At 43.8% G+C, this 26,444-nt stretch overlaps 1 protein-coding gene across 2 annotated transcripts in view; it reads left to right on the top strand.

Annotated features, from left to right (window-relative positions):
* Positions 1-621: 621 nt before the first annotated feature.
* MGMT (O-6-methylguanine-DNA methyltransferase) overlaps positions 622-26,444 on the top strand; it is a 136,936-nt gene continuing 111,113 nt past the window's right edge. The window contains exons 1-3 of one of the 2 annotated variants that reach the window (XM_039731449.1): positions 622-678; positions 8,514-8,557; positions 19,971-20,110. In XM_039731449.1, coding sequence (XP_039587383.1) covers positions 8,534-8,557; positions 19,971-20,110 — 164 coding nt within the window. In that variant the 5' untranslated portion in view covers positions 622-678; positions 8,514-8,533. The remainder of the gene's footprint in view (positions 679-8,513; positions 8,558-19,970; positions 20,111-26,444) is intronic. The other variant, XM_039731451.1, reaches the window with a different exon arrangement.

Below are 26,444 nucleotides of genomic sequence, written 5' to 3' on the forward strand. Positions count from 1 at the left end.
TTTGCAAATCTCAGAATTCCAGACTGGTTTGGGTGGGAAGGGACCTTAAAGATCACTTTGTGCCACCCCTGCCATGGCAGGGACACCTTCCCCTGTCCCAGGTGCTCCAGCCCCAGTGTCCAGCCTGGCCTTGGGCACTGCCAGGGATCCAGGGACAGCCCCGGCTGCTCTGGGCACCCTGGGCCACCCTCAGCACTTTCACAGGGAATAATTTCTTCCCAATTTCCCATCTCAATCCACCCACTTTCAGTTTAAATCCATTCCCTGCCTCCTGCCCCTCCATCCCTTATCCCAAGCCCAGCTCTCCTGGAGCTCTTTAAGCACTGCAAAGAGCTCTGAGCTCTCCCTGGAGCCTTTTTCTCTCCAGGTGAACACCCCCAGCCGTGCCAGTGCTGTTTTGGGGTGGATTTTTACAGAACTCCGCGTTTTTCCCACACGCGCGGCCTGGCCCTCAGCCCCAGCCGGGCTCCACGGGCGGCGACGCTCCCGCCCCGGGGCGGCCACACCAGCGGGGAGCAGGGCCCAGGCTCCTCCTGCCCCTCTCCCGGAGCCACCTGGAACTGCCCGGCTCTGCCTCTTCCCCTTCCCCCGGCCGGCTGCGGCTTCCGGGCGGCCCCGGCCCCGCCCCGGCAGCGCGGCCTGCGCGGAGCGGCCGCGGCCATCCCCGGGTGCGGGCAGGTGCGCGGGGAGCGCGGCTGCCGGGGACATCAGGGACAGCCCGGAGCTCCAGGGACAGGCACAGAGCTCCAGGGACAGCCACGGAGCCCCAGGGACAGCCACGGAGCTCCAGGACTGACAGGGAGAGGCAGGGGGCGGCCCGGAGGGTGGGCAGGCGGGGGGATGAGCGGGGGATGCTCAGCCCCCGGAGCCCGCAGAGCCGGGGCAGCGCAAACCCGCTGGGGTTGCGGCGGAGCCCGGCCCCCGAAAACGGGCTGGTTTTCCTTGGAACAGTGCTGGGGAAGGGGGGGTGGATGGCAGCAGCTTGGTGTCTCAGCGGGTTTCCGTGAAGCTCCAAAATAATTGCCCCGGGAAGGGCCGGTTCCTCCCCGGAGCATCCCCGGCCGCGGCTGGGGATGGGGTGGACGGGCGGCAGTGCTGCTGGATGGGCTCCGAGCGGGTAAACCGCGCCTAAATAACTGCCCAGAAACCTGCCCAGGGTGGTTTTAGAGTTTTCCTCGCTGGGAATATTCCAGAAGTGTCTGAGCGCCGTGCTGTGCCATGTGCTGGGGGATGGCGGTGATGGGGCCGCGTGTGCCGCTGCGGTCCCTCCCAGCCTGACCCACTCTAATACACAGCAAATTAATGTTAATCCAAAAATATCCTTTCAGCACTGGTATAAAAGCCAAGCTCTGCAGGTGTTTTAAAGTAGTTGCAGTAATGTAACTGCATGCAGCTTTTAAAGCACGGTAAATGTAAAGAAATGTTTAATTTATTTGCCCCTCCCAAATAAATCGTATTTGTGTTGATGTGTATCTTATTTTTGCGGAGTGGAGCTCTTATTGAATGGTGAGGTGCAGTCTCTGCAGGGTGCCACTTTGAAAAATCTCGGTTTTATGTACTGGGGCATTACCCGGGTGCTGTGACAAGTCATTTCTCAGCTACCTTTTGTGTCCAGGCTTGTGCTCACCCTGCACAGGGGTCATCATCTGGAGGGGTCTGCTGGAATGACAGAGTTCCCTTGTAAACCTGGTGAAGGTTTTGGCCTCCAAGCACTGCCTGACTCCCTTATGCACTGGGGACTACAGTTGGGGATGTGGGCTTATTCTCTCTGGGGCAAAACCCACTCCTTCAATGTGGGAAACGTCTAAAAACATCATTTTCTTGTGAATGTTGTCAGTCTGTGACATGGTCTTTTCATAGCAAAAGTTTTGTTTGCTTTGTTTTCAAGCAGAAATGTTCCAAATGCGGACAGTTCTACCGAAGTCTTCAGGTTTCAACAGGAAAAAGATGTGGCTGTGTGAGCTTGTGAGTTGGCTTTAGCAATTCCTGTCTGCATTCTGGCCCATGACAAGTTCATTACACCAATTATTCCAGCAGCAGAACAGAAGCTCTATAGGAAACTGTTGTAGTTAGAGACCAACTTGAGTTCCCGTGGCTGCTTTACCTCCTGATAACTCTGTAATTAACTTGTCACCACTGTTTAATGCTTCACCTATGCAGAGGATCAGCTCATGGCATCACCAGGGGATCAGGGCCTGCTGCCCCTTGGGAGGGCTCCTGGGGTTGTTCTGGATGGCTGAATTAAGGACTTGTGCAGGAAAAGCAGGATGTTTGTTATGGGAAGTGTGGGTGAGGAGGAAAGGCTGCACCTGAGCAGCTCTAGTGAAACTGACTGGTGGCAGGGGAAACACCTAGAAGAAGCATAGTGCCAAAAATCCAAAGGAGGGCATGTCAGAGACATGGATGGCTGGTTTTGTGGTGGGTTTTTTTCCCTATACAATAAGGATTTTGGAGGATTGAGGACAGATGATGCCTGTGAATTAACCCTCAGGGTGCTGGCTGCTCTGGCAGTGTGTAACTTCCTCATCCCCCTCCTCTGGTGGCATCCTCATATGTTGGGCTGCAGGGTGGTTGTTCAGGTGTTGGTGCTGGAAGAGCTTCCTGGGAACAAATTGGAGATCCAGGTGTGTTGGGGTGTCAGAATTAAACAGCAGCCTCCGGACCAGTCAGCTGTTTGCCTGGGACACATCTGACGTAAATTACACTTAATTTCTGAAAGAAAAAGCCTTTCTGCTGCTCAGTTGTTATTTCATAGTTCACAGAGCAATATCAGAGAATGGTTTGGGTGGGAAGTGACCTTAAATCCCACCCATGCCACCCCTGCCATGGCAGGGACACCTTCCCCTGTCCCAGGTGCTCCAGCCCCAGTGTCCAGCCTGGCCTTGGGCACTGCCAGGGATCCAGGGGCAGCCCCAGCTGCTCTGGGCACCCTGTGCCAGGGAACAATTCCTGCCCAGTGTGATGGTGGAGCAGGGGTTCAGCCTTTTGAGCAGGAGCTCCATTCCCGTGGTTCCTTCCCACTATGATGGTGGAGCAGGGGTTCAGCCTTTTGAGCAGGAGCTCCATTCCCATGTCACATTCTGAACGCGTGGAGCTCCTAAATCCACCCTGCAGGCATTAATGTTCCCTGTGACACTGCAGAGATTCCCTGCCCGTGGAGCTGGCACTGCCCATTCCCAGAAGTTGTCAGGGAAGCTGCGTGCACATCCCAGCCGTGGCATAACTCGGAGCAGCCAGCACTTGTTAACTCTATTTGTTTTTATTATGGACATCGATCTGCCAGTCGCAATAATGCATTTATGGACATTTTTCTGCAAGCGCAGCGCTGGTGGCAGTTTTTACTGACAGCTTGAGTCATCTGGACAGGAGTTGAAAATACGTTTATTTTATTGACGGATTGTGCAATTCTCTCGTTTACCCAGTGTTCATAAGATATCTGGACTGGTGAGGAGGATGTAACTGATGGGAAAATGGAGGATGAAGTTTTAATTTTGGGTGGTTTGGAATCTTTTAGGTAGTGACGGGTTCTAGCATATGTTTGGGGTAGGTTTGGGAGCTTTAACTTCATTAACACTGTAATTAAAAAGTTAAAGGCTCGGTGTCCTTACAGCAGAATTCCAGACCTGAATTCTCTCCCTCTGTTGATAGCTGGGAATGTTACTGACCAGTAATTGTGCTGATTTAAGGTATAATGGGTAAAATCCTCCTAATGGAAGGAAAAACCCCTGTTGAATTTAGTATTTCTGACATATACCCAGCAGAGGTGTGCTTGGGCCAGCACGAAGTTTAACACACAGCTGGAGGAACAACCAAACTGTAAAACCAAACCTGTGCTGAAGCATTCTTCATAAATGCAAAATGCAGTTTTAAAACTGAGCTGCTTATGGTCCAGGCAATTTATTGAATGCCAATAAAGCTTGTGTGTGTTTGGATTTTAATGAAGTTGAGTAATTGTAAAAGTTATTTGGAATATGTCACTATTTTGGTGCTTTTTGTTAATACTTTTTAGAGTTGTTTCCTTATTTACTATTTTATATCTGCACAGCTAAATTACCGTGTCCTGGTGGCTGTCAGAAGTATCAGTTTATTCTGGGCCAAATTAAATGATACAGATAGCTTCAGGTATCTTTTCATGTCACTTGTAAAACTTGGACGTTCAGCTGAAATTCTCCCTGATGCAGCAGAGATTCTGAAGATTATTAAAAATACCTGAGCAAATCACCTTTAATTGCAAAGAAGAAGAGGGAACTTCATTAAAACAAAAGTTCTGACTTCTCTGGTTTTGAGTGAAATAGGAGTTAAAATAGCAGCATTGACCAATGGCCTGGAGTCTTGAGCAGCTTGGCAGTGGGGAATAAATAATAATTGGAGTTTTGATCTGATGGATGCACTTTAGCTTTTCATTTTTATACAAATGCCACCTTTTAGTGCAGATCAATGCAATCAGTACTTTAATAGATATATTAGCACAGCCCACTGGAGTCAGAGCTGTTTTGTTGTGTGAATGCTGCCATCTCTGTGCTCCACGTGCAGATTTAGGTCCCTCCAGGTAACCCTGCATTAGCAGATAGCAAGAATTAGTGCTGTTTTGTCAGTGCTGCTGCTGCATAATCATCATCAGGAATACTGAAATTATCTGAGTGCTTTAGATCAGTCAGCACAAGGCAAACAATGCTCTTATCTTGGCTTGTTTGTACATTCAAGTGTGCAGAAGGTCTGTTAATTAGTTACACTTTTTAATAAACACCTAAAGTATACTTAAGGCCCTGTTAAAAGATTATTTTTTCTGTTTCACATCATAAAACCAGCAGATGAGTGTTCAGCACGTGGCAGTACACGGGCAGCACGAGCCTGCTTTGGCAGCCTGGGCTGGTGGTGGGGACAGGACACTTCTGCTGTCACCCGTGTCCTGCAGAAACAATTCCCACAACTTCACATTCCCTGCACTCTGCTCTGCTGGATTGAAGGATGAGCAGAGGTGTAGTGGGAAGGGTGTGGGAAAAGGGAAATCCCTTGCACAGTTGACATCAGAAATACCTCTGGTTCTTGGCTGACTTCATGAAATACAAAGATTGATGGTTGATGGAGTTTATTCAAGCTGGCCACAGTTGTTGGTTTGGGGTTTTTTTTTTTTTTGTTTTTTTTTTTTTTTTTCCCTCTGAAGTACAAAGGAATTAATTAGTTTTGAATCCAGCTTAGTGGGCCTGGATCATATTCCTTTTTAACTTGGAGGTTAGGCAGTGGGATGGAAGTAAAATCTGGCTCTATGGCCAGAGCTGTGCTTTAGGAAGGTGAAATTGGGATCCAACAAGGCAAAGTGCTTCAGCTGAAACAAACTTTTAAAATAAATCATAGAATCCCAGAATTTTTTGGGTTGGTTGGGTTAAAGAACATCTGGTCCCACACCTTCCCCTGTCCCAGGTGCTCCAGCCCCAGTGTCCAGCCTGGCCTTGGGCACTGCCAGGATCCAGGGGCAGCCCCAGCTGCTCTGGGCACCCTGTGCCAGGGCTGCCCACCCTCACAGGGAAGTAAAAAATGCTTGTTTTGTTATTTTTTTAAACCTACCAATAATACTATTTTCACTGATTGCATGAGTTTAATGTGCTTTATTTTATATTATTGTTAATGCAGCTGGCCCTGGATTTAAATGCTTTTCAGTTGCCTTTTTGTGCCATTATATTTGATTCCTCAGCGAGACTTTCTAAGAATATGATTAACCCTCTGGGTCATCTTATAATGTAATTATTAATGATTGATTCTGTTTATCCTTGGGATCAATATGAGAAGCAAAAATGCTTTGGCATATATTTGGGGTTGATTTCTTGCATTCAGTAAACATGATCTGGTGACAAGACTGGTATTGGTTTATTACTCGGAACGTGTTTGATGAATCTGAAGTGTGTAATTAGTTTTATATAATGATGGTGATATGTGGGGTTTTTTACATGACTTATGTTAATATGGCCAATAGTGTTAACATCTCCTGCCACTAATAGTTAGGGTGGGGATGTATAGTAATTGATCTTCCTGGGAGTGCTGTAATGTAAAAACAATTCCGGCTGTTTGAAGTATATTTTACAAGTGTGCATTGGGCCTTTGGGATGTTATACTGAAAAACCCAATTGTACAGTTACCATGGGAACCCAATTAGAATAGATTGCTGGATTTTTTTTTTCTTTCTCAGGCTTTCATCTTGACCAAAAATCTAATGTACTTTAAATGTTTTCATACGGAATTTTGTTCATATAGTCACTCGGTGTAATGGCTGGTTTTTAATTTTAGTGCTGAACCAGAGTGTTCTGTTGAGGGTCCCGAGGACTTATCCTTCAAGGAGAATCTTCCTTTAGTGTTTAAAAGTTGATGAACTGAGAAAAAATACTTTTTATTAATCCAAGTTCTTACTGCCATCACATGTACTCGTCAGGCTGCAGTCCTGGGGGAAAAGAAGCAGGGAAGTATCCTAAAGCCCAAGGACTTCTGTTCTAGATCGTGAGCAAAACATAACTGAAGGATTTCCTGCCCTTCAAGGATCTCTTTTTGATGTCACCTCTGACTTTCCTTCACCTTTGTGGCCTGTTGACACACCCAGAGGTTTGGGATGCTCACTGTGATGTGTTTGCTTCCTGCCCCATTGAGCAGGTGTTTGTGTATCTTCAGGTGTCCTGGGAGCATCCTGCTCCACCAGTGCTTGAGAACCTCTTGCTGGATTGGCCAAGGGAAGCTGAGGCAGGAGAGATGGAGATGGATATCACTGGTCCTTGGCAGCTCTGGGCTAGTGAGGATTGTCAGCTGTTTATTTTTCCCATACTGCTCGTCAATCCCCGCAGTTTATTTATCCCACTCTGCAAATGCAGGAGGGAATTCCCATTTTTGGTGAAGCCATTGCTGGCATGAAGGTTTCAGTTTTTTGAGGTTTGGTTCTGGTGTCTCAGTTTCCACACCATGGAAGTGGTATCACTGAATTTGATCAATGTGTGTTGCTCCAAAGAGCAACTTTGCCTTCAAAGTCACTGTCAGGAGAACCCTTATTTATGGGAAGTTCTGACCTCCTCCAGCAAGACAGTCTCTGCAAGGCTGAGGTGCTTTTTGGAGGGATGCTTTGGACTTTCCAGTTGTTTTTTTTTGTTATGAATTCCCCCAGTCTGGCTGTCAGAAATCTCCTAACCACCATGGTTTGGACATGACTGGTTTGACCCAGTTCTGGTCACCCAAGGAAAACCTTGTTGGGTGAGCAGGTGGAGCTCAACCAGGGTTTGAAATGAGCTTCTGAATAAATCTGATTATCAAGGCAAAACTTTCAGCTTTACCCTTCAGGAAGATCTAAAAAAAATGAGCGTTGCTGAGCATTTTGAAAGACCCAGCTCTGAACTGACGATAGAAATAAATTGCTATTTTATTTTTAGCTCTATCACAGATATTTTAAGTAGTTCTATTAGATTGCTCATCTGCCTGACCTGCATTTAAAAATGCCGTGAGTTCTCTTTGCAGTGGCTGCCATGTTACTATAGTCAAAATACTAATTATTCATCTTAATTTTAAACACTTAAATAAGATGCAATGTTAAGATTAAGTGTTGCTGTTTGGTTTTAAGTGGCTGGGAAGTGGCCATGTGTTCTGTCAGTGCCTTGGACTCCAAGAAGAAGTCTTGGAAAGCCTGGGATGTTCATATAATTTCATTTTTAAGAGGTTTACCATTTCTGAAGTGGATACAGTTATCCCTGCCCATGGAATGGTGATTCCCTGATTTCAGTGGAGCAGTTCCCATCGAGGCTGGCTGTGAGTCAGGACTGTGAAGCTGAGCTTTGGCACTTAATCTCCTTGGTTTTAAAAAATACAGTGTTTGTACCACATCTTTCAAAGACAGAGTGATATTAGCTGAGTGGCACTAAAGAAAAACATAGAGGGGGGAGCTAAATGCCAAAGAAATAGGAAATATCCTTTATTTCCAAGGGGAGAGCTAAAAGGAACCAGTTGTGTTTTTACATTATATAAATAATGTTAAAGGCTAGATTATAATAATTGAAGTTAAAATGTTTTAGGTACTCAGGGCGTGAAATCTGTGCTTTTAAACCCAGAATATATCACAACCACTTGCTTTAAAATCACTTTCATGCCTTAATATGTGGCATTTTCTAAATCACAAAAGGCTCTTCGTTTTACTCAGTCACTTAGAAGTACATGACAGCCTGTAAAAAATTATTCAATTAATACTTTTATCTTTGGAGGCATTCTTATTCCAGATATCAGAGTTGTGCAGTGCTTGTTGTGGAAGAACTCTTCAGTGTGCCATCTGTTGATTTTTTTTGTTTGACTCATGACAAGTGGGTGACTTAACATTAAAATTCCATGTTGTTTATTAAAAAAACCAAACTCCCTTTGGAAATTCCGTTGCTGAAACTTGGAGCTCAATTAAAAACTGATACAGAGGTGGATATTCTGGATATTCAGTTCTCCCTGTGCAATTCAGATTTAACGATCTAACTGGGAATTTTTTTGGTTTTTTTTCCTTCCAGGTGGAGCCTTTTCCTCCACGATGGCATCGAGGCTGGTTCCCAAAGTAAGTTTCCAGTGCAGTGCCTTTGCAGGGAGGTGTCCACTGGAAGTCCAGCATTACAAAAGAGTTCACGTAACATAGTTTGTTTTTTCCCCAGTGCCCAGCAGTCAGGATTAGGAATCCAGTTGACAAGATTGATGCTGCATTGTAAATCTCTGTAGCTCTGTCATGGTTGGTAACAGGCATCAGTGGACCTTTCCCCAGCACGTATCCATCTGCCTCAGAGCATAAATAACAGGACAGAGCTGCTCTCTCTGTTTTGTTGCTGTTTCCATTCCCTAATAATAAACACCTCCCTGAAAAAGAGGCTTAATTTTGAGGCTTGATGCTTCAGTGATGTAAGTGTAGGTCAGTGACATTGTGGCAAAATAAGAAGCATGGATGTTTATCCAAATGTTCAGACAATTTACTCTGCTGAAAGAAGGGCATCAACACATTGTTAGTCTATAGCTGTCTCCCTGAAATAGTTGAAATGAACTTTGAAGACACAAATACCCTTTTTTTGGTGTGGAATACCTATTTTTGTAACATTAGTGATGTTCCTCTAGGAAAACACTTCTGGTGCAATCACACCTGCATTTCAAACTATTCCTGTTGGCAACTTCTGTCACTGCTCTAAATGTCTGAGTAGTGGCATCTCTTGTGGTTTTAATCTGCTTTACATAATGTCATGTGGCTTAGGAAGGAGCATTTTGCTGGTTTGTGTTGTTTATCTCTTTTCTACAAAAGCAAATCGGTTTTGTTTTGTAAAGCAGAATGGTTGAGGAAGAAATCCAGGTAAATAAATTATTGCTTCACTTTTTTCTTTTGAACCATCATCTCTTTAGTCACATTTATGCATCTTCCAGTTGCAAACACCTTTTAGCAGAGGGAGGGAGAATCCCTGGCTCCCTCTCATTGCAGGCTAGGTGTGATATAGCTGGCAAGTGACACGAAACTAATAATTTATTATCTAACCTTTTCATTTCCCCCTCTCTCACGTGGAGTTGAAAGGTGCAGCTTGAGCTGTTCAGGGAGTTTTCCCCTTTTGATATGTGGGAAGACAGAAGGTTTGAGGTAAAACACTCCAACTCCACTGTGGGGACTGTGCAGACACTTCCCTGTGCTCTGGATGCATATTAAATATTTATGTCCTGATGTAATTGGTGATTTTCGGGCTGTTTTCAGTGTGTGATCAGTTTGCACAGCCCCACGTTGGGGTGACACCCAGCGTGTGCCTGGCCATGGATTTGCAGGAATCAATTATCACCCGTGCAATGTGCTGAACAGTTTTTAAGGAGGCTGCTGAAAAATGCTTTGGGAAAGCAGGCAGACGTGGGAATTTTCCATAATCACTGCCTGTGCCTCCCACTCCATCCCTGCTTCTGCTGCAGTGACCAGAGATGAGTTTTGGCTTTGGGTTGGCTGGAAGGTGGCTGGGCTCTGGGTGACCAAACCTCTCCATATTTAGGGATTTGGGTGGGGGTTTGTTCTTCTGACAGTGGGGCGGGTTTTGTATTTCATTAGAAAACTCTAAATGTCATTCTGCTCCTCACTGGATTTCTGACAATTAAATTTGAAGTTAGTAAATGGATTCTTGTACTAACCCTGATGCTTTGCTCTGTTAATAGTGAAACCCTTGTCCTGACTCGAGCAGGGATGGACAACTATAGGAAAATCCAGATGTGTGTGTGCCAAGACTATACTCTTGTATTTTTATACAAATCTTTGCAACACCTCTTCTGTCTGTATATATGTCCCTGTATTTTGTGTTTTTAGTGAATCCCTAATACACATTTTGCTGCTCTGCTCACTTCAGAAATATCAGCGAAATTCTTTCCTCACACACAACTCAGATTCCTGACTCTCCTTCAGCTTAAGGAGCACTATTAATGGTTTTGTTCATATTGCTTAGATTTATTTTGTTATTATTCTCCAGCTCCTACTCTTCAGGTAGAGCTATTTTGGTATTATAAAGAATGATGGATTATATAGGAAAGTTTCTTTTGAAGCACTCCTGATATTGTGCAATGCACTTGGGGGTCAGCTACACTTGACTGATGCATGATTTATCCCATGTCCCTGCCACTTCCTGAGATAAAGCTGCTATTTTATCAAAAATGCCAGCAAGTGTGATTTAGAATTTATACCCCTCCTTTTTCAAATAATTGTTCTGATTACTTTCTGGCACGGCAATAAAATGATAAAGGTAATTGCACACAAATGTGAGATAGCACCAAAATACAATAAAATTAACCTGAATTAGCTTGACTTGTCGATGAGAAGTATTTATGAAATGTATTTTTGCAATAAGGGAGACTGATATTATAGCTGGAAGGTGAGTTATTGCCTTAATGTAATACTGTTTGAAATTTAAAAAAGAGACTGTTACAGTTGAGGGTGATTGTGCCTTTGAAATTAAGTTGAAGTGATTCTTATAATTGGCAGCAATAATGCATTGGGAAGGTAATATCTTTTATTGTGTTATGCCTAGTTGCATTATCTTTTATTTAGCTGGTCCTGACTCCATCTCTGCAGAGAAGACAGGCAGGAGCAGATCAGGAATTTTGTGGATTTAGGTGATAAAAACTTGAAATGTTACCCAATATTAAAGTCATTCTTCTGCTGTTGTTTTTTTTTCATTTTTAGCCCATTTTCAGTTCCCCTGAACCTGATACAAGGCTCATTTGATTAAAATTTCATCTGTTTTCCTTGTATTGGAGTAGTTGCCATGTATTTACATCAGGCTGAGCTGTAAGAGCCGAGCACTCCAGCCTCACTGTGTGTGCATTTATGTCAGGTGCTGATTTGGGCAGTGAAGTTTGTATTTCTCTGTGCCTCAGAGTACAACCTCTTACAGAAAAGTGTGAACACACTCTTACAGCAAGCCCCTTGATGGTTTTCAAGGAGTAGATCCTCAAATCCCAGAATCCCTGAGGCTGGAAAAGCCCTCCCAGCCCGTGGAGTCCCAGCTGTACCCATCCCCACCTTGTCCCCAGCTCTGAGTGCTCCAGGTGACACCCACAGGGATGGCACTCCAACCCTCCCTGGGCAGTGCCAAGGCCTGATCCCCCTTTCCATGGGGAATTCCTGCTGTGCCCACCCTGAGCTGCCCTGGCCCAGCCTGGGGCCGTTCCCTCTGCTCCTGTCCCTGTTCCCTGGAGCACAGCCCGACCCCCCGGCTGTCCCCTCCTGGCAGGAGCTGTGCAGAGCCACAAGGGCCCCTGAGCCTCCTTGGCTCCAGGCTGAGCCCCTTCCCAGCTCCTCAGGAATTCTCCAGCCCCTTCCCAGCTCCTCAGGATTTCTCCAGCCCCTTCCCAGCTCCGTTCCCTGCCCTGGCCACACTCCAGCCCCTCCATGCCCTTCTTGTCCTGTGCCCAGCTCTGGCACAGCACAGAGGGAATTGTAACTGTATATAGATAACTAGATATGTGGCCAACACCTTGGATTTAATTCTTGAAGTGATGAACACGTCTGGAAAATTAAGATTACTGCACCATGACTTTTCCTTTGTATGACATTTCATGGAGTCATGGTATATCCTGAGTTGAAAGGGACTTGTTGAAACTCAACCCAGTAACAACAAAATAGTTTTTTTGGAGGGGATCCTCTAATTGTTACGAGACAAGATTCTTGATTTTTTATTCTATAGTACATTTATTTCTTTAATTGTTTGTAAGCAAATTCCTTGTTTTAAAATAAACATATTACAAGTATAAAAAAATCAGTGTTTTATTCCTTCTGACAATGTTAAAATATTGAAGAATTCAACAAAATACCACATTGCTCTGTAGTGCTTCTAACTGAATCTTCTGCCATACAATTTCCAGCTTCAAAAATGAGGAGCTGGAGGACTTAATCCCTTTGGTAGGTCCTTGGAAGGATAGGAGGGACAATGTGCTTCCCCTCCCCTTGGAAGTGACACCAGGACTCGTGGCTTTTTGGACTCATTCCTGGTGGGATTTGCAGGTATCCATGAACTGGGTGCACACACTTGTTGCCATAATCTGATTATTCCAGGAATATCTGGCACTGTCCACTTTCCCTTCCCTTGCTGCTCCATTCCTTACCCTGTTTAATTAATTTTAATATCTCTTGGCAGCCCCCAGTTTGATGAGATGCCCTGAATAACTCTGTGTCCCCACCATGATCAGGAATTTTTAAAACTAATTAACACCGCACTTCTGTGCTGTGTGTAAGTAGAAGCTGATAATTGTTTGGGTAGGAAAACACCTCAGAGATCATCAGGTGTTATTCTTTGCTTTGTGCTATTGGTACCACATGATATCAATATCCTGATTGATATACATGTGGTTTATTGTGGTATCTATGCTTTAAGTGCCACGTGGCTGCTGTGCCTGCAGCCCATTTAAATTTCCTGTATAAGTAATAGCTGGAGAAAGATGCAGGATGTGTTTACTTGCGTTTGGAGAGGTTCTGGAGGAAATAATACACCAGAATTCCTGTTTGAACAGCCTGCTGGGCTCTGCTGTTGAAGTACCAGCTCCAATCCAGGCTTGGCGTCAGCAGCAGATGGAGTTGAAAACTGCACTTGTTGAGTGTGGAACACAGGAGCAGTAACCCACCTGCCCCTTCCAGGGGAGTTAAAATGGCTTTATTACAATTGCAGTGCCCTTCCAGTAAAACCAGGCAGTCGGGGCCAGCCCTGGGTGCTGGGAATTGGTCGCTGCTCCCGTCTGCCAAAGCAGCCAAGTGAAACCACAGCCAAAGAGCCAGAGGCGACCACTGCTTGGAAAGGCACTTCCCCAGCTTGGCATTTCGGGGGCTTCTGGGTGCCATCCAAAGAGGATTAGTAGGATAATGCGATGGGACAACAGGAACTTGCTTTTGTTGTCTTTGATTGTTTAATAAAGAATTACGTGTTTGCTCTCCTCGAAGACTTTTGAAATGCCGTAGAAAGCAAATGTTGCTCCATGTGAGCACGTATCCCCCTGGTTTTTCAGGGGCTTGTGTGAAGTGGGCCTTTGGATAAGGGAAGAGGGGCACTGATTTTGAGTGTTTATGCCAGTGTATATTTGTGTATGTTCAGAATATGCAGTTTGATTCTGTACCTTCACATTTTTATGGGATTAGTTCTTCGGAAGGTAAAGAAATTGCATCACCCCAAACTAACCCTGGATTTGCTTCCAGTCTGTCTGACATTTCCTTTCCAAACCTCCCCGCGCCAGGAAACGAGGAGGTTTTGTTTTCATACCCTCTGAAGTTACAGGTTTGGCTTAACCAGGGTTAGATTTACTCAGAGAAGCAGTGAGACACCAGGAGAGCACTGCAGGGTTTCAGTGCAGCTCTTGTTCAAGGGGCTCAGCTGGGGAGGTGTTTATTGTTCCTGTAGCCAGCAGAGAATTCCATGGACCTGGATCTCCAGTGCTCTTTGCTGGAAAGCTGCCAGTTTGTTTTGGATGCTGTAGGAAGGAGAAGTGCACCCAGCAGGGACAGTGATTGTGGAGGGGGAAGAGATGTCTTGTGTCCAGGTCAGGGTTGTTCAGTCCACAGGAACCTGCAGCAGGATATAAAGGACTTGTATTTTAGAACATTAGAGGTAATTTTAAAAGTTACTTTGTTTTTAGTGGGTTGTATTGACAGGATTACATCAGATTAGATACCAAGATGGTTGTTTTGTTTCAAGACTTTATTCTTGGGTTTAAGCAACATCTTTTCCTCAAAAATTAGCTTTTGTCTTAATTTAAAACCTGTGAGACACTTGGCTCTTTTTGGACTGACAGTTTTCCATATTTTTGGAGGATGCTGTGAGTGGAGTGATACTGGAATTGTGCATTACCTGGTTCAGAAATTATTTTCCATGAACTAATGAGAGATGTTGGTCAGAGCTCCCTGTGGGTTGCAGAGGGCAGCAGCCATCCCTTGCTTTTCTGGACAAGGAGCTTCCTGGTTTTCAGGACAACTTTGTCACATCTTCAGCTGCCCAGATTAAGATGTCAAACCTTCAGGGGTGTGTTTGGATGGGGACATCCTTATCACAGAATTCCAGAATGGTTTGGGTTGGAAAAGACCTTAAAATTCATCCATTCCCACCCCTGCCATGGCAGGGACACCTTCCAGGGTCCCCGGCTGCTCCAACCAATGTCCAACCGGGCCTTGGGCACTGCCAGGGATTATGGGGCACCCACAACTTCATATTTTTCATATTTCTTTGGAATTCACACCATTCTGTTTAGTTAGAAATCTATGGACTCTTTTTTTTTTCAAGAGGAGGAAGCAGCTTTTAGAAAAATTTGTATTTTAGCTTGGAAATAAATTAGACATTTCATAATAAGCAGAGAGACTTAATGCAGAATTAAATGTTTCTCATTCTCTCTTTTATTCCAGTATAGCAAAGTGATACTAATATTCCAATGTATTAAACTTTCACTACATTTCACTTCAACTTTCAATATATTTCACTTTTAGTGTAAAAATTCCAACAAACTCTTTACTTCTTTCTTCTCTGCAGTAAAATTATTTGTAGTACATAAACTCTTTGTTCTCTTGGAACAGTAGCTTTTGTAAGGTGAAAATACAGATTATTAATCAAGATATTAACAGGAGTAGAATTTTAGATTGTTCTCATTGCATGGATCCTGTCTTCTATTCACAGCCCTTAAATCTTTCTCTGCCTTGAAACACTAAAAAATTGCTTTTTCCTCTAAGACAAGGCCCATAAGGTTGGAAAATCACCCTCCACCCTGCACTATATGTGCAGAAATGCATTACCTTTACTATTAATATCTTTTCCCATATTCTTTACGTACAATGGATTGTTTCCTTTCAAATAAACAGGCAGAACCCAGTAAAACAAATACAGGAAGTTTTAAACTATTAAGGAGATGTGGAGAGAACTGTAATTCAGTGAAATCCTTGGATGGGTGGCCCGCTGGCATGGGCAGCCTCATCAGTGGCAGAGGCTTTTTGACACTAAATCATTTTGCACACATTGGTTTATGATGGGTTTTTGCTTTGCCTGATGGGGTTTGATAAGGGTTTTGTTAGAAGGATGCAAACTTACTGCATCAGGAAGGGTGGCTGAAATGAAGAAGCAAATTGCCAAACTCTGATGTATTCCCCTTAAATTTAAATCCAATATTTGAAGCTTTGATTGAATTTTAATTCAAAACTTGAATCAATAGCAAGCAGGTTTGAGATACTCAAAAGAAGGACTCTAGGAGTTCAGGCCTGATGGTTTTTTCCTGTAATTAGGATGAAGAAGCAGCTTCTCTGGCATTTATTGATCATCCCTCAACAAGTGTCTGGAGTTGATTTTTGGTGATATTCTATGGCACAATCACAGTAGGGCAGGTGTTTGTGAATTGTAGCTCATTTGCTGATGCAAATGTCAGGACTTTGACGGAGTTTTGGGGATAAATTTGTGGAGAATGGGACGTAAATGTCCAAGGTGGTGTTTGGTCACATCTCTGCCAGGGTGGGTGTCAACACCTCCAAGGGAATCACCTGCAGGTAGTGATTCCAGTGGATTAATACATTGAGAAATTCAGATTTTATGGGTTAGAATTCCTGTGATTGGTGCAATCCGGGGTCCTCTGACAGTAATTTTAGTGTTGGAAGGCAGTGTGTGGTTCCCTCCTAGCCCAGCATGGCAGCAAGGTTGTGTGGGAACCTCCTGAGGCGCCTGGGTGGCTTCTTCAGCTCCACAGAAGGGTGAAGAACTAAACAGCATTTCCAAATGGCTGGAAATGGTGGAAATGGGACCATTTTGGGGTCTGAGGGAAATAGGGGGAAGAATTGCAATGCAGTTTCCTGCTGTTGGTTGTATTTCCATCACACGTAGCTCATTTAACACGTGCTTAATCTGACAATGATCTGGAGACCCCTTTCTTGGAGGAACTGGGACGTCTCCGTGATTAATGCAGGTTTAAAAAAATCCAATTGCAGCATGTGTGAGGCCACATTCGATTTGCCAACTGAATATGTTATTTTTGCCTTGATTCTCAGAAATATTTGAAGGGAAAAGAAAAAAATTTGTGAGGACTTCCGTGCTGTAGCCTAATGGAAATCCCCTGCTAAATCAGATGCAGAGGGGATTATTGTTAATATTTTGATATTGGTGTGGTGGGTTTATATTGTAAAAGCAGAGTGAAGGAAATGGAAAAACCTGAGGAGAGGAGATCCATCAGAGATAGGGCTCTGATGGGAAGGATTCAGTTCTCCATAATACTGAAAGGAAAATCAGGGGCTGCTCTCTGGACTTTTCTGGAAAACACAAATTGTTTTCTGGGAGAACATGGAGCATGGAAATGCTTTGCTACAGACTTTTTTTTTTTTTCAAGCCTAGTTGATTCTCAAGATTTCTCTGCCATTTTATTTCTCTGTTCATTATTATGGATATGAATTGAATTCTAGGACGTCAGGCCAATGTCCAGAGGAGTTTTTGGGGGTGTTAGTAAATATTTGAATATTTACTGAATATTTGAATATTTGAATATTTACTAATATTTGAATATTAGAAATATTTGAATTATTTACTGTAGTGTGAAAGCTGCTTAATGCAAATTTAAGTAAAATTGCAATCTTTCAGTTTGCTGTATTTAGCAGTCTGGTGAGGTGAACTTACAAGTGTTGTTCCTACGGTTTTATTTCTTTGGGAAAACTGCAGAGGTTGGCAGATGTCTCCTCTCTAAAAATTGTATTTTTTTTCCTAGCTAATAGCAAAATTATGAGATATTTTGATACAGAATTATAGGTATTGCAGTGGAAGAGCAGAATAAAGGTGGAGATGATGCAGAAGCTGATAAGAATTCTTCCAGTTTTTCATAAAACCATGCTTTGGGTTGGAAAGGGACCTTAAATCCCACCCAGTGCCACCCCTGCCATGGCAGGGACACCTTCCCCTGTCCCAGGTGCTCCAGCCCCAGTGTCCAGCCTGGCCTTGGGCACTGCCAGGGATCCAGGGGAAGTGTCCAGGCAGCACCAGCACCACTAAACCCCATCCTGAAGTGCCAGGTCCTCGTGGTTTTGGAGCACTGCCAGGGATGGTGACTCCACCACTTCCCCTGTCGGCCTGTTCCCATCCTCGTGGTTTTGGAGCACTGCCAGTGATGGTGACTCCACCACTTCCCCTGTCAGCCTGTTCCAATGCTTGACAACCTTTTCTGGGGGGAAATTTCTCCTCCTGTCCAGCCTAAATAACAGAATTGGTGTCTGGACAGAGGAGTGTGCAGTCGGCCTGTTCCAATGCTTGACAACCTTTTCTGGGGGGAAATTTCTCCTCCTGTCCAGCCTAAATAACAGAATTGGTGTCTGGACAGAGGAGTGTGCATTGTCCATCTGTCAGTGACCTTCATCCTGGAGCATCCCAACCCAATTGCCTATGGATGTGGATTGATGTCCTGCAGCCTCATTCCTTTACAAAAATAACCCTTCTGAAAATTGCTGCCCAATGAATATGATAAACAAGGCAGCAAATAGGAGTTGCAGTCACTCAGGGTTTCATCTGTAAAGTTCAGTTCAAGTTGGAGAGAGCTCAGAGGGTTATTGATCGTTCTCTGCTGCTCCCTGCATCCTGGGTTTTGTTCTGATGGAAAAGTTGTGGAGCACGTGGTGTGAGGCTCAGTGCATCTGGTTCAGGGCTGTCAAACCAATAAACATGAAGAATGTGTGCTGCTTTGCCACATATGTAAATTTTACTGCTTGTGTGCTGACTTCTGCAATGACATGCTGCTCCAAAGAAGTTCTCCCATGTCCTCCAGGAGGGAGAAGGAACATGGAAAAATTTGGTTGGGAAGGAGTTTCTTTGTGATGCCACCAAACATTTGCTTCTTCAGCAATTGGAGTTACAATCCAGGTAAAGAAACCACAGGGAACCTGAAGTTCCTGGACTTCTCCAAGCTGAGTGAGGTTGCTCTGGTTGCTGCGTGTCTGCAATGGAGGAATTGTGTAAGAGCTTCCCAAAATTCAGGGCTTTAGGTTTACTTTTGCTCTAGTTATGCAAAGCTGTCAGCTTGATGGTTTTTCTGCTCTCTCACACTGGTTATATTACTCACAGATGTGACTTCCTTCCACAGCACTTAATAATGGGGTCTGAAAGGATTCTCTTATTTGGAAAACAGCTAATTATTGTACAGCTGTGAGCAGTGGGCAGCTGTAAGTCACCCTGCTGGACCTGCCTGGCTCCTGCTGCACCCCTGCTCTGGCATTCATGGAATCCCAGAATGGCTTGGAAGGGATCTTAAATCTCATTTCATCCCATCCCCTGCCATGGGCAGGGACATCTTCACCTGCACCAGGTTGCTCCAAGCCCCACCCAACCTCGAACACAGGGAAGTAAATAAAATAAATCCAAGAAATTTGTTGTTCTCTCAGCATTGCAGGAAACCTCATGAGGTTCAGCAGGTCAAGTGCAGGGTCCTGCACCTGGAGGGACAGGACACAGGGAATGGCTTCTCAGAGGGCAGGGATGGATGGGATATTGAGAAGGAATTATTCCCTGGGAGGGTGGGCCGGCCCTGGATCCCTGGGAGGGTGGGCAGGCCCTGGATCCCTGGCAGTGCCCAAGGCCAGGTTGGACATTGGGCCTTGGAGCACCTGGGACAGTGGAAAATGTGGAAATAAGTGATTTTTATGTTCCCTTCCATCCCAAACAGTTGTAGGAGCCTTTTATTCTGTGTTTGCTGATGGAGTTACCTTGTGCTGCCCCAGTTTCCCAGTTTTTCACTTTTTTCCCAGTTTCACAGAGCTCTTTGGAGCACAGGACTTTCCGTGGTCTGGACCAAAGGTTTGGTGTCTGGGTGACTGCAGAGGACACTGGTGACGTTCTGCCCTGTCCTGCTGCAGTGATGGCACAAACCAAACTGGGAATACAACTCATACTTCCGGACTTGGGGGTGGTTTTTAGCCAAGATGAATTTGACAAGTCTGTTATTGTTGGTCTTGTCCAATATTGAGAAATACTTGGCAGCTGTTTCCAGCTACATCCTATCAGTAATCGTAAAAGCAGACTGGTAACAATGGGAATAAAAATATGCTTCTTTTCCTAAGGAATGATTGATTTTTTCATGTGTTTTCTTTTCCAGCAGACATATTCTATTTGTGTTCCAGCTGTTATTTGCATAACACTGCTGCTCTAAACCACTGAATCTACTTTGTTGTCATAACAGTCCTGTTTTAAATAAGTGTCACAGCACATTGGATTTTAGCTGATAAACCAGCCATGAAAGTGCTGCTATTTCACTTTTTTATGAAGATCACTATGTTGCTAGTTAATGGTTTTTTTGAGACTTTGATTTAGGTGCTGACTTCTGAAGATAGATCATTTTAAGTTGGAATTTTGAGAGTGAATGCCGTAGTTGAGGAAACTTGAAATTCACTGTTGTCTCCCTTTTTCCAAATTGCTTATGAAAACTGCTCGGATCCGTTCCTTGGTGCAAATCCCTGCAGTTAAAGAGGATTTTATTTCCTTGAACAGGTGAATTCCAAGCAGGGAGGATCTCCATGCCAGCAGAAGCAGGTGGTTCTGCTCAGCCCCCTGGGCAGGATCGAGATCTCGGGCTGTGAGACGGGCGTACATGAAATAAAACTTCCCAAAACGAGCCTGCTGCCAAGTGGGTGAGTTCATGTCCTATTGATCCTGGCCTTCTGTTTGTGCTGCAGGAAGGAGATTGCCCAGAGGATCTGAGAGCACGCTTGTTTTTGCTGATCCTACTGGGAGGGGTCTCTTGTGCCCTTAGGGACTCCAAAATACATCAATTCCTGTGCTGCTGCCTCAAAAATATTATCAAACATTTTAAACTGTAAGTGGTTTTAATGTAACTTCTGAAAGAATCTCCTGCCTGCCTTAATTTTTGGCACACTTAGAAATGACACTGAGGGTAAAATCTCCTTGCACACCTCACAAATTTTGCAGACCTACATCTATTTTTATATTTTTACATTTTTATATTTTTATATTTTTATATTTTTATTTTTTTATATTTTTAATATTTTTATATTTTATATATGTGTTTTTTATTTTTAATTTATTTTTTTATATTTATATATTTATATTTTATTTATATTTTATATGTTTACATTTTAATGTTTTTGCATTTTATTTTTTTACATTTTATGTTTTTACTTTTTTTATATTTTATATTTTTATCTTTTATTTCTTATGTTTTTATATTTATGTTTTTTAATGTTTTAGTGGTTTGTTTGTTTGTTTGTTTATATTTTTAATATCTAGATCTGTGCTCCAACAGGTAGATTCAGGACTGACTGATTGTTTTAATTACTGTGTAGTGCTGGTGAGGGCTTTAGCTGTTTTCCCAGAGCTGTAATGTCTGCTGGAGATTGGAACAGATCCCACGTGGCAGTGGAGGTGATGTCTCCAATCCAGGCCTGGCTGAGGAGGCATCAGTGCATTTTCCTGTTTGTTGTAAATTGTGTTCAGTCTGCTGGAGTCCATCTGTCCTGCTCAGATATTTGATTTTTTTTGCCTTATTTGTGAGGAAATGTTCAGTGACATTTTTAGAAGGAATGTTGAATTCATTCAGAATTGATGCTAAATTTCTATGCCAAATTTCTTTGGCAAAACCAAGACTTCTTAGGCTTTGTCAGACTTCTCTAAGACTGGTCTTTCAATTGAGTTTGGTAATTAAATTCCACTTTTCCACAGTCTGCTACATCAGTGCTGCCACTGACAGGACTCAAACAGGTTTGGCTTCTTTTCTCAACATTGTCTTTTTCATCCTGTGTTTGTGTCTGAATTTCTCCATGAATTTGTAGGATGCTTGCTTTCCTATTTTATTCTCCTTGTAGCTGAAATGGGTGTAAAGTTAATCAGGACTGTGGAGCATAACGTGTGTTCTGGTTGAAATGTGATTTTACCTCCCATATGAAAACTCTGAAGCCTCTGGATTTCAGTTTTGCCAACTCCAGGGATGTGGAAATAACTGCTGCACTTCCTTGAGATTCTGGATTTCTGCTGATGAGGAATGGAAATAAATGGGCATTTAGGATAAAGTTGGAACTTGGCTTTGCTGCAGAGAAAAACCTGCCTGGAGAAGAGCCCAGGGGATGAGGATCTTCACCTTGTGAAGGGTGAATGTCAGTGAGGAGTGAAATAAGAACAGGGAAAAGATTTAGGGGCTCTCAGAGCCATTTGTAGGGATGCTGCTTTTTTATCAGAACATCTGGTAAAAAAATCTGGTTTTGTTTTACCAGGACGTCTGGTTTGCTCACCTGCAACGTGTTCATGCTCTCTGGTTGAAGGTCATGATCTTGTTCTTCAGCAGAAGTTGGACAGTTTAGATCCTTTTCCTAAATTTTAATTTTCACCTGTTCTAGATCTTCACTTTTCTCAGTGCTGAGCTGACTTCACTTCATCTTGAGGCATTATTAGCATCCTGGTAACTCTTAACCTCACAGGCTGCATGATTTATGTGCAAAAGTTGTTACATTAGAGGGTCTACCACTCAGGAATAACTCTGAAGCTAAAGGCAAGAAGAGTGTTTTTATGATTACTTTAAGAATTTAAATCTGAAGAAGAAAGGTGGGACTTCCTTTTGTCTTTAGCACTGATAAAGTTCTAAAAATTTTAAAGCCATCTGTAAATGTTTGTGCTGAAGTATAACATTTAATCTCTTCTACTCATCGCTAGTGAATAGTTGTTAAATCTGGCCTCATTATTTTCGACAGAATAAAATAAAAACAAAGCAGTGCCTGGTGTTTCTCCTAACTGGCTAATAAACGCCATGGCAAGAACATTGGGTGGGAAAAAAAAAAAAACATAAGAAACATAAAAATTGATTTTAATGGACCCCTGTCAGAGAGAACCATAATGAGCACAAGTCTGGTAATAAATATTGGTATTCTGCTCCACGGTGCTTGGGACTTCTCATGTGGAATTGCATGTAACAATCAATAGAGATTTTAAGGTTTTTTAACAACAAAAATAAGTAAACCTTTGAAATATATAAATACTTAAGACTTGCAATCTGTCAGACAAACCTGGTGGTTGTAGAAAAATCTGATAAGAGCCCCTGGTTAATGGCATAATCGCTTTGTGGAGATCTCGCTCTGTTTTACAGCTTGTAAAATGCTGTGCAATTAATCACCTGAGATTACAACCTCCTCACTGATGGCTCTCCTTAAAACTTAAGAACACAGACTATAATGGAGCCTAAAAGGAGAAGCAACAAAGTAAAACCCAGTTTCAGTATGCTTGAAAGAAATTGATCTATTAATGAGATGAAACTAATTGTAATAACCTGAGGTTATTCTGCTCCCCGGGAAGCTGCCGGGCTTTAAAAGTCCAGACACGTCACAGAGGGATGGTTTCTTCTGGAGAGGAGGCATCTTTGCCCAGGCTTCTGAAATCCATGCTGTGCATCCCATTCCTGGAACGGGATGGGCTTGGAGCAGCTGGGACAGTGGGAGGTGTCCCTGCCAGGCAGGGGTGGCACGGGGTGGGCTCTGAGGGCCCCAGACCAGGCTGGGATTCTGTGGTGAGGATGCCCTGACCCAAACAGGTCCCTGAAGGTTTGACATCTTCATCTGGACAAGTGTCTGTTTCTAAGAACTTCAGCTTCACAGTTCATATTTTAAATAAACCCTTAAGTGTGTATAAGCTGTGTATATATATTTTTTTAAATACATATATGTGTGTGTGTGTGCATATGTGTATATATATATATAAAAAATGCTAGTTATATATTATATATATTACATTATATATCTAATAGATATTGTACTGTATAATTACATAATATATGATATATATTATATAGAACATATAAAATATAATATATGTTGTATATATTACATTATATATATAATATAATGTACTGTTTAATTATATAGTACAATATCAAGTTGTATAATACATATATTTCATGCTAGATCAGCTGTTGTAGTTTTTCTTTCAGTACCTGCCAATCTAATGATTAGTTTTGATCGATCTTCCTCCAACATCCCAACCTGAAATATAGCAAGTGTTTAGCACTTCTTGCTCATGTCCAAAAGAAAAACTCCTTTTCTTTTACTGTTACTTTACTTCAAAGTGTCTTCAGTAGCTTTGGAGTTTCAGAATTAGGTTTTTATTGTTGTTCTGCTGCCAGCTGTGATGTTCCCACACTGGGATGACTCTGTTTTGAGAAGCCTTGACTCATTCCAGAGGTGCAGGAGTAAATTGTCCCCTTGCTGAGCAGGTAACACAAACCATGGTTTTCCCTCTGCTGAATATTTACAGCACAAAGTACTTTGGAAATGTGGGCTGTGGACTTGGCATTGGGATGGCAGCAGGGAGCAGTTTCTCCCTGTGTTGCAAAAATCCAGATTCTTTCAGGAATTCCTTTTTTTCTTCAGGAAAACCACCCTGGTTCTGCCAGCTCCCTGCCTGGTGAGGATGGGGCAGGGGTTGTCTGGGCTGCTCATGTGCTGGGGCAGGGAAGCACTGGGGGAACTGGAGGATTTTGGTAAAAGGGCTGTAGCAGAACATGCTTTGAGGAAAACTAAGCAGCTTTCATTGTGTGGTTGGAAAATCCTGCTGGGCACATGGGGGGATGACCACCATCATCCTCCTGCTGGGTGTGTGTGACACAAAAGTTAAAATTGCCATCTGGAAGGTGGGCACAGGTGCCAGGTGATGCCCATAGCCTAGTGTGGAATGTTATTTATTCACCTGGGATTTGAGGATGCCACCATGAGTTCAGTTTTCCACTGAAAAGCTCAGCTGAGCAGCTGTGATCTGTCACTGCCATCCTTGGGGGGCCATCCCAAGATGGGGATGATTTGGGGACAGCCCCTCCTGGCTCTCTGGGGCTGCCGGGGTGTGGGACCAGCTCGAGCTTGCCAGAGGAGCCTGAGGAATTGTGTGTTGTTAAGAAATTGTGTTTGTAAACTGAATTTGGGAAACTGCAGAGAAGGTGTTGGTGCTTCCTCCATGTTTGGGAAGGAAAGCTGGGCAGCCTGACAAATGGTCAAACCCTGCATTCTCCTGGTGCTGTAGGAATACACCCAGGCTTCCTTTTGGGCTCCTTGAGAAGCAGTGTGATCTCATCTGCCCTCTGTGTTCCCTGCAGGTTCTTTGCAGTTTTCCTTAGTGTTTCATTTCCTTCCATCTTACTGGGGGAGATCAGAGGAGGAGGAACAAGGAGCCAGTTTGGCCCTTCCCGTATTATTAATCTGCCTCAGCCTTTCGGGATGAATCTGCAGTTCAAGAAGTTCACCAGGGTTTCTGTCAATCTCTCTCTGTCACTTTACAAGATCAGAAACTCTGCAGAATCTCAGTTTAAGCAGGTTTCCAGCTATTAGAGGTGGAAGGAAAATCTCAGGTGTGTGCAAAGGCAGAGGATGCAGCAGGGCAGGGAGTCTGATAAGAGCCTAGAACAATAACCTGGAGAGGTGTGAGCCACTCTGTTCATCTCTGAGGTATTTAATCATAGCCAGTGGTGATGGTTTAAATGTCAACTTTGCTAACTGTTTCATTCCTCATACTGTAAAATTTACTGGGAGTGATAGCTCACTTTGATGCCACAAGTGGGAGGCATTTGGGAGAGTGCCACTCCTCCTATTTTTCCACTGAGCATCAGCCAAGGCTAAGAAACTTAGTGGAGCTCAGGGGCACAGTAAAAACCCACTGAAGGAGGTAGGGATGTGGCTTCTCTGCTGCTTGGAGTGGATTCTGGTTTACCATGAACATCTGAGGTGACTGCTGTGAGTAGAGGATTATTGCCAGTGTGGCTTGAAAGAGGCTTCACTCTTCCTCATTCAAATTCTTCCTTGATTATTGTGTAACAACAGAGATTTTTCTATTTAAAAATGGTGCAGGATAAAACCTGAATGAGCCAGAGAACATACTTGGGGTGAAAAAATTAATGGGTTGGGATGAGCTCTAAATGGAGAGTAGGAACAGGGGAGGGAATGAGGCTGGGGAAGGGGATGGAGCCCCAGGAGGGGCTGAGGGAGCTGGGAAGGGGCTGGAGAATCCCTGAGGAGCTGGGAAGGGGCTGGAGAATCCCTGAGGAGCTGGGAAGGGGCTGAGCCTGGGCAAAGGAGGCTCAGGGGCCCTTGTGGCTCTGCACAGCTCCTGCCAGGAGGGGACAGCCGGGGGGTCGGGCTGTGCTCCAGGAAACAGGGACAGGAGCAGAGGGAACGGCCCCAGGCTGGGCCAGGGCAGCTCAGGGTGGATATTGGGAAAAATCTTCTAATGGAAAGGATTGTAAAGCTTTGGAATAGGTTGCCCAGGGAGGTGTTGGAATCCCCATCCTTGGGTGGGTGCAGGCTTGAGGACATGGTTGGTGCTGCTGGTTGATGCTTGGATTTGATGATCTTGGAGGTCTTCTCCAACCTTAGCAATTCCACAATTCTGTGTTGACACACCAGTGACTGTGAACAAACCCAGCAACAACTCCCACCTTTTGTTTACTTCTGAAGTGCCTTGTGCCCAAAACCTTCAAGGTGCTGCTTTGGCTCACCTGGTTTATCTGGGTGATGCTTGTTCAAATCCAGGATTTCAGCCTTTAACCCCTCCAGTGCTGGCAGCTTTGCTTTTCATCCTGGTGAGCCAAGTCAGAGCCTGTTTGTGGTGCCTGTGTGGAGAAGTCACCAGAAGAAGATCACTCTTACATAAATGTTCCTCTTTCAAAGAAAACCTTTCATTTCCAAATGTCTTTTAACTTGTGGCACAAAGCTCTCACAAATCTCATTGAGTTTTCTGCCACTGGTTTTGGAAACAAAACATGCAGATGGCCTGGGTAATAAGGAGATGATGCTTGTTACTTCAAATTACCTCAAAATAACGGGAAAGTGTATTTTAAAAAATAGGAAAGAAAGGAAAAAAGAAATATTGCCTTCTCTGGTAGAGGTCTCTACAATATCCAGGCATCAATCTTTATTTCAGCAGATTCAAGGGATGTGGCAGGAAGAGTTATTATATAGCATAGTCCTCCTTTTATTAAAA

The sequence above is a fragment of the Passer montanus genome, unplaced genomic scaffold (assembly GCF_014805655.1).
Source record: "Passer montanus isolate IOZ18808 unplaced genomic scaffold, ASM1480565v1 scaffold77, whole genome shotgun sequence".
NCBI classification, from domain to species: domain Eukaryota; kingdom Metazoa; phylum Chordata; class Aves; order Passeriformes; family Passeridae; genus Passer; species Passer montanus.